This window comes from Monodelphis domestica, chromosome 4, assembly GCF_027887165.1.
Source record: "Monodelphis domestica isolate mMonDom1 chromosome 4, mMonDom1.pri, whole genome shotgun sequence".
Taxonomy (NCBI): domain Eukaryota; kingdom Metazoa; phylum Chordata; class Mammalia; order Didelphimorphia; family Didelphidae; genus Monodelphis; species Monodelphis domestica.
The window spans coordinates 12481683-12489925 of record NC_077230.1 but is presented as its reverse complement, the minus strand read 5'-3'; the positions used below and the strand labels follow the sequence as shown (position 1 = coordinate 12489925).

At 42.9% G+C, this 8243-nt stretch overlaps 2 protein-coding genes across 3 annotated transcripts in view; both read left to right on the top strand.

The window, feature by feature from the left end:
* The first annotated feature begins 451 nt into the window (after positions 1–451).
* The window catches only part of MRPS6 (mitochondrial ribosomal protein S6), a 58737-nt gene continuing 50945 nt past the window's right edge, over positions 452–8243 (top strand). The window contains exon 1 of one of the 2 annotated variants that reach the window (XM_056826041.1): positions 452–661. In XM_056826041.1, coding sequence (XP_056682019.1) covers positions 632–661 — 30 coding nt within the window. In that variant the 5' untranslated portion in view covers positions 452–631. Of the gene's footprint in view, positions 662–1020; positions 1155–8243 lie in introns of those variants that run through there. The other variant, XM_016433152.2, reaches the window with a different exon arrangement.
* The window catches only part of SLC5A3 (solute carrier family 5 member 3), a 29147-nt gene continuing 21919 nt past the window's right edge, over positions 1016–8243 (top strand). The window contains exon 1 of the mRNA XM_007493245.3: positions 1016–1154. The gene's annotated coding sequence lies outside the window, so the exon portion shown is untranslated. The remainder of the gene's footprint in view (positions 1155–8243) is intronic.

Here is an 8243-nt window from a genome sequence, read left to right as displayed (position 1 = left end):
GCTGGCCAACCTCCTGGCCTGGAATGCCCCCCATTTAAATTGTGAGCTTCTTGAGAATAGGGTACTGATTTTTGCCTTTGTATCTCCAGTGCTGAGTACTTAGTAAGCGCTTCAGGAGTAAAAGCTAGCTGTGAACGCCTCAGAGCATCCCTTTCAATCTAAAACGCCGCTGGAGCATTTGAAACCTTCCTCATCACCCTTGCTGCTGGCGTCCTCCCTCCCGCATGTGTTCCTCTACTTTGTATTTATTCTCTTTATATTTGTCCTCCGTAAACATTGGTGTGCTCATGGGTTTTTCCATTAGAATGAGACCAGCTTGATTCGAAACCTCCAAGAGCTCAGAGCCCAGGGCACAACAGGCACTTAAATGCTAGCGGACTGATCGTTTTGTTTCCAGGAAATGTTAACAACGCTGCCCCCCTTCCTCGCTCCCCGCCCCTGGCTTTGCCCCTTCCCCGGCAGGCTCCTCCGCAGCCCCGGTAGCCTGCTTGTCTCCTGGCCTTTCGGGTCCGCATCCCCACAGTAGGCGTTCTTAGCCCTTCTCTAGAGGGTCGGTGCACCAGCCTTGGGGAAGGAGTGCGGTGGACGTGCAGATGCCAGCCCAGGAGAGGGAGGCATCTCATCGAGAGGGATGGAAGTGCCAGAGGCTTCGAGAAGCCTAGTGAGTAGGCGTGGCAGCAGAGGGGTCGAGAGAGTGTCGGGTCGCCATACTTTGCCCCAGGAACCCAGCCCGGGCTTGGTAGCTGCATCCCGGGCCCAACTAGGGCCCAGCGGGGAGGCCGCAGGGCCAGGGGATCAGTTTGAAGCTGGGGTTGGGTGGGTGGGTAGAGGGGAAAGGGAAATGGAGCATGACTCTTTGTAAGGCAGGGGAGGAGCCTGCCTCAGCGGCGTTTCTATTGGACGAGAGGCATGGCGCTGTGCGCAGCTGCGGGAGCCTTTAAGCCTCGACACTCGGGGCTGCAACTTGCTTGTGCCGCTGGGAGTGAGCAAAGCGACGTTCGTCCTTGTCCTTCCCCTTCCCCGCCCCGAGACCTCCCGCCCGCCTCGCCGCGCCCCTTCGGCGCCCTCCCGCCCTTCAGACACCCAAGCCGGTGCCCACGCGTTCCGGGATGCCTCGTTACGAGCTGGCTTTGATCCTGAAAGCCATGCAGCGGGTAAGTGACCCGGCCCAGCCCTCCGTACCTCTCTCCTGCCTCGCTCCGCTCCCTCCCCGCGCCCCCTCCGTCCTCTGCATTTTCACTGTCTTCTTTGCCGCTTGGCATCCTGTCCCCTCCTTGAGCCGGCACCTCCTGCCCTTCTGGGTAAAGGGGATCCTTGGCTCCTGCTTTTTGGTCCTCTTGGTTTTTTTAGGGCGGGGTGCCGGGTGGGGTGGGGTTGCCCTGAGAGGACATAGCCAGGTTCATTCATTACTTCCCGCTTGTCCTTTTTTCCTTTTTTTTTTTACACACAGACACACGTGCGCGCACACGCACGTGCGCGTACTCATGTTGCTTGCGCCTGGTGAGTGCCTAGAGACCAGCGCGTGCGTGTGTCAACCTGAGTAAATGAGTGGGGGCGCGCGGGGGCGTGAGCCGCTGGGTGAGCTGTGGTGGTGCCTGTGCGCAGGATGACCATAGCTAACCTTTCTAGCACTTTTTGGGGTTGACCATAGCTAACCTTTCTAGCACTTTTTGGGGTTGCAAAGCGCCTTGTATATACCGACTCCTTTGAACCTCCTAGAAGCCCCCACAGGTAGGCGTTATTACTAGTCTCATTTGCAGATGGGGAAACTGAGGCGCTGAGAGGTTACGAGTCCAGGGCTAGTACGAGTCTGAGGCTGAAGTTGAGCCTAGGACTTCCTGACTCCAGGTCTGGCGCTCCATTTACTGCGCCACACGAAATACACCTCCAGTGTGTGTGTGTGGCAGCGCGCGCGCTTGGCCACGTGTTCTTAAAAAGCTGTAGAGGAGCTCTGTGTATGCCTTCCCCAGTGCGTGTATGGCCACCCACCTGCCTGTGAGCGTGGGTGTGTATGTGTAGAGTGGGGTACATTCATGTCCCGGATCTTCTCGAGAAGGGGGTGGTTCTTCTCACTCCCGGACTGCCAGCTCGGCAGCGTGCCCCTTTAGGATGACTGTGGCACTCAAACCGTGAGATTCTTGCCCGAACCGAACGTCTTCTTCCCCTCCTCGAGTCTTATTAACAAAACCGAACCGAAGCCATCTTTCTAAAGCTGCTTCAAACCTCCGGCTCTCCTGGCTTCACCCAGTAAATGCATTTATAGTTTTTGCTCCCGTTTTTGTCTCCCATATCCTCAACCAGTGTGTGTTTTGAATTTTCACCTTCATTCAATAAAGTTATCTTTGAATCCTCCTGCGGAGTCATCTTTTGACTTGTTGCAATGCCCTTGACTTGCATGAATATTCTGAGGATCAAACTTATAAGGGAAAAGGGGGAAAAAACCCAAAACCCTTCCCTAAGGCTGTCTTAATATTTATTTTATTCATCCAAATTTCAACTGCTGTCTTAGAGGAAACTTTCCTGTGAGACAGATGGAGCCAGAGGCAAAGGAAAGGTTCTAACAGGCAGAGAGAGGCAGTCAGAAGAAAAGATAGAGAAGCCAATTGAAAGGTAGGTAGAGACACAGATAACTTTCCTCAAGAGAACTTTTAATGACATGGCACATACGAAAAAGTGAACTTATTTTATGCTTGATCAGCTTTTTAGCCTAGCCCATTATGTTGGATAGCTTAGAAATTTGGGCTTTTCCCAGGAACTTGTGTTTGTACTTTAAAAGAGTTCTGTGTATGTACTGTGGCATTATGGGCTTCAGTTTTAGACATACGTTTTTAAATCATACTCTCTATAAAACTTTATTAACCTTGAAGAATCTGTAAAAAAAATAGCTTGTCTTCTGCTTCTGAACATGGCATATGCTGAACTAATGCTAATAATAATCACAAAGTCCAAAGAATTTAATAAAAGCCATGGAAAATGAAAAAAAAAAAGTATTTGAGGAATTTGCTAACTTTCCAAGTTATTGATGGGACTGATTACTAGAAATTTTGAATTCTGTCCTGGTCTTAGACCAGGCATAACGTTGTTTCTCTCTACCTTTTCTTTGAACTTTAGACATTAAGAAGCCCCCAACTAGTATTCCTTCATATTTTTGCTATTCACATAAACATGGAATTTAATTGGGGACGACAAAAAGGAAAGCAAGAACTGGAGAAATCCCTGCGGCTAAGGGGAGTAGAGGAAAAATTGTTGAGTCCTTCTCAAGCAATCCATATATTTATACAGGTTAAAATTTTGGTTTACTGACCACTGGGATATTTTCCTCTTCTCTCATTTCCATTTTAATCTGTTTTATTTTTAAGTAGGTAAGTGGAAGGTGGGAAAGGATATCTTGTTAGGCATTATTGGACTGCCTGTGTGTATTTGAATTTTTTTTGTCTGAAAGCCAGCTAGCTCAGTAAAATCTTAGCCTCTTTATCCTTCCGTGTGTCTCCAGAAACATTGGTTATGCTTTACTATCTTATTAGTACTTTTCCTCAGGTAGTTATCAAACCTAACTTAGGGCTGTGAATGTGGGGACCACTTGGCATCACAAAATCATTCTTGTATCTAGATACTAAGTAGTTAATAACATGGGCATGGGATCTTTTTGGAGGAAGGAGAGTCATATGCAAACTCTTAGTGAGTTTTGTATGCATGTTCCTTGGTCACCAGAGTTTGTGGAGGGAACATTGCTACAACAGTGTTATGGTTGAGAAGGCTGAAGAAATTATCTTGGATTTAAAGTGGATTAGAAGTAAAAGGTATTTCAGCTCACACATTTTTTTTCTTCTACTTTTCCAAATATCTCTGTAACATGAAAGGTTTTCCTGGTCTCAGAAAAATTTGTTGTGCTTAAATTTGAAACTATTAAGGTCAATAGTTTAAAGATCAGTTTGAACAAATGTACTTAAAGGTTATGGATGTATCACATACATAGTGTATCCTGTTAATAGGTTTGTAAATTTAGAGTTATAAGGGATGTTACCTTATTCCTCAGAGCCCCCCATTTCCATTTTATGAATGAGGAAGTAGGCCCAGCAAGAAATAATTTACTCCTAGTCACAAATGTAGTAAGTAATAAAGTTAGGATTTGAACACGTTTGTCAACTCCAGATCTGGGAGGAAAAAATTGACAAATATTTGTGTTCAAAAACATGGTGACCACTTAAAAATAATGTAAAAAATGACTTATGATTTAAAGACTAACTGCATCATTTCTGCCTGTAGATTGGGTTGGATACATTGAATAGGGGTGTTTATTTCCCATCTGTTTCATGCCTGTTGTATTCTGTATAGCAATGAGTGATTCCCAATCTTCTTGGAGTTGTGACACCCATTGTGTGGTTTCCTTTTGCCCCTACCACTCCCTTCCTCCTCCCAGTAGTAGTGGCATGGTTCTTCTTAAGTGTAAAATATTCAAAACACAATACTATGTGTTTTTCAACACCTCTGAGGTACACATTAGAGATGTGGCCTAGCTACTTTTGGAGGAATCCTTGCTATATGTTTCAGGATAGATATTGTACATATCTGAAACAAGATTTAATGTTTAGTGAACTAGGGAAAACGAATGGGATGGAAAAACATAAATCTTTAATAGGTGCCAGATACTGGTGGAATAGTAGTCTTCAACAAAAATATACAAACAAATAAATGAAAAATTTGCAAGGAAAATTTAGTTAGAACTTATGGTTCATGTTTTAATACAGGGACTTTTAACTCCTTCAGATCCTTCTCTGAGTAAAAATACCTTGGCTATGTTTTAAAATTAAACATTAGAGTTAAACAGTAGAAGAAGCCATGCCATCATTTCTTGTTTAAAATCATTAGTGTAGTGGACATCATCCTTTCAGATCCTCTAGGTTAGCAGCTTTGGTGTCATCCTTTTCTCACTCAGTTCACATATCCAGGCCCTTGCCAAATCTTGTTATTTCTACCTTCACAACATCTGTGCTCCAAACCCCCCCGCCTTTTAATTTTTTCTTTTACATATTATTTTATTAGGTCATTTTTAAACATTATTCATTGGAAACAAAGATAATCCCCCCCCCCCCATACCCCCTTTCTCTGGACTCCTCCCACCACCCTGGAGCAGATCTTCATAACCTGTCATCCTTCTCTACACTCAGTCTCCCTGCCCGAGATCTCCCCAGCGCATTCTATCCTCCCTTCACCTATTAAAATGAACTTTTAAAATCCTGTTTGGCATTGATACTCCCTGCCCTTCCCCCTACTTTCCCAAATAAAAAGGGACTGCTTCTCTTGTTACCTCTGGGATCAAATATAAAGTTCTTCATCTCTTCAAAACCAGATCCCTTTCTGTTTTTCTAGTCTCCTTACAAGTTTCACGTTCTATGACTTTGTTTCTGTTCCCCCACTTTTGGTAGATGCTATCCCTCATCTCTCTACCTTTGCTGGCTGTGTTGGTTATCCTCCATGCCTAGACTTTGGACTTCTCTCAAACCTGATGGAGCCTTTCCTGATTTCTTCCTTCATCCCTATCCCCTGCCCCTCTCCTTACACATATGCTTGATCTGTGCTCTTTATCTCTTGGATACCTATTTACCTGCCTCCCCAACTAGTGCAGAGCAGAACTGCTTCTGCCTTTCTCATATATCACCTGGCTCGCAGTAAGGGCATGTGGATTGATTCGGTTTCTCTGGGTTGCCAGCGCCTTCTTAGGCCACACTGATTTAAAGTAAGATATTTAGAATAAGGGAGGTAAGACAACGTTACTTTGTGCTGACTAGAGAGCATTAATTACTTAGAGCCCTCTTGTAGCTGACATTTCTGGAGTGCTCTCAGCTTCACAAATTGCTTTCCTATACGATCTCATTTGTGAGATAAGGTAGAGTAGGTATTCTCTCTTTTTTACCAAAGGGGACCAAGGCTGGGAGAGAGGTTAAGTACTTAACTTTGTCCTTGGCTACGAGCGAGCCAGTAAGTGCCAGAGGCAGGATTGGAACCCCACCGGATTGGCAACTGAAATAGTGAGTTTCCTATGCCTTGAAACAAATTGTTAAAAACATTGGCTGAATGGATCATTTGCTGGAGATACTGAAGAGAGGATTCCTTTGTTGTAGGAGAGATCATACTTGGTGACCTCGAAGCAGAGTGATGAAAAATAAAGGCATGATTCATACTTTGAAAAACCTTTAGAAATAAAATTAAAGTAATTTAAAAAATAAAAATTAGAGTAGTGCTATGTTTTGAGAGAAAGTCTTTGGTTGGAAGAGTTCAGGTTTAGTAAGGGGAGAGAGAAGGGAAAACCTAAGATGAAAGAAGTAGGCTTTTGGATAATTTTGTTGGCCAGGGGAATCGACATTTTAGAGAAAAAATTCTAAGTGTGTTTGTATACATATATATATATACATGTGTGTAGGTGCATATTATTTTTAGAGATCAAAAAACAGGTTAGGAATAGTGAGGGCCTGATTAGTGTTAAGAAGTATATATAATGAATTAATAAGGTGGTTAAAAGTATTATGTCTAACTTAGTATACTCAGAAAATTGTCATAGTACATGAGAAGATGGGATGAAGGAGAAGAGTGATGGGAAATTTTCCCCCCTGTGCCTTTGCATTTTAAACTTGGGAATGAAAAATGAATGTTTTAAACAGTAACCTCATGTCACTTAGGTAATGAGTGCAAGCTAGTATATAAAAGCAACAAATTTATCCTTTTGTATTTTAGAAGTCAGGGAGTAAGTTGCACCAATATTAGTCTAGGTTTAAGGTAACTTCTAGTTAAAATTATTTTGTTTTTTAGAGTTTTTTTGCTTTTCTTTGACAATTTACATCCATATCTCAATCTCTGCCTTGCCTACCTATCTCAGTTCTAATTTGGTATTATCTTCCAGTTTAAATCTAGCCTCTGACACTTATAACCATGTGACCTGGGGAAGTCACTTAACACTACATGCTTCAGTTTCCTCCACTGTCAAATGAACAGGAGAAGGAAATGGTGGACCACTTAAGGGGAGATCATGTCTAGTATAATATTGAGGGAGGGGTTCTTGCAATAAAGCCATTTTTTAATGTAAGAGTAAACTTACACCTAATCCATTGTGCACGATGGGCAGGGAGGTCATTGCTTTTTCCTCTTTTTGTTTGTACTTGGCATACTCATATTCACTTTAGGGGCATAGAAGCAAATCGACTCATGAAAATGTTTAAGCCCTTGTTGTTCAGAGTTCTTTCCCCTGGGCTGCTAGCGGTATCTATGCAGTCAGTAATTAGTAATAACCCTTAACCTTCCCTGCCTCCTGCTGGAAATCCAGCAGTCAGAACTAGATATTCCGCCATGAAAGTGCTTAGAGGGATTCCAGCCTTTCTCTATGAGGCCTTTGTTCTTTCAAAAGAGTGGATTTTTTAAATTATTATTATCCCATGAAGGGTTTGAAAGGTTTTACCTCCTCAGAGCTACAACTAAGGGACAAAAAACGATGGGGTTGCTTTATGAGCATACATGCTTGTGGAAATGGTTTCTGAATATTGTCCAGTTTTTCCCCCCTTTCTTATTGACTGCTTTCTATATCTTGCACATTTATGGGTATTAAAATATTATTTGTTTTGGTTAATGTATAACATAATTAGTACCTTTTCTCTGATTTATAATCTTTAAGAGTTCCATTGGTCACTGAGGGGTGAGTGACTTGCTCAGTATCACTCAGGTAGAACTTGAATTCAGGTCATTCTGTCTCTGAAGCTGGCCACTATATCAAACTGCCTTTCAGTTAAAAAAAAAACAAAAACTTGTTAATAAGTAGTGATTACATGTACTCCTAGCAGGCTTCATCATTTTTAAGGTAAAGATAAATATGAGAAGGATCTTATATGTATATATATATTTTTTCTGTGTGAGGAATTCTTAGGCCGAGTATTCGATATCTGGATTTTTAAAAATAACCCTTACCTTCCATTTTTGAATCAATACTATATTGGTTCCAAGGAGTGGTAAGGACTAGGCAATGGGGCTTAAGTGACTTGCTCATAAGTCACACAACTAGGAAGTGTCTGAGGCCAAATTTGAACTCAGGACCTCTAGTCATGGCTCTCAATTTATTTTACCTGCTAGAATAAGGCAGGATTTTAACTCTGGTGTAACTCTGAGCCCAAACCTCTTTCAGCTGTGCTGTGCTGCAGGCACTACTCTTACTTCTCCTGCCCACCTTTCTGTCTGGACCTGGGTTTTCATTGAAATTC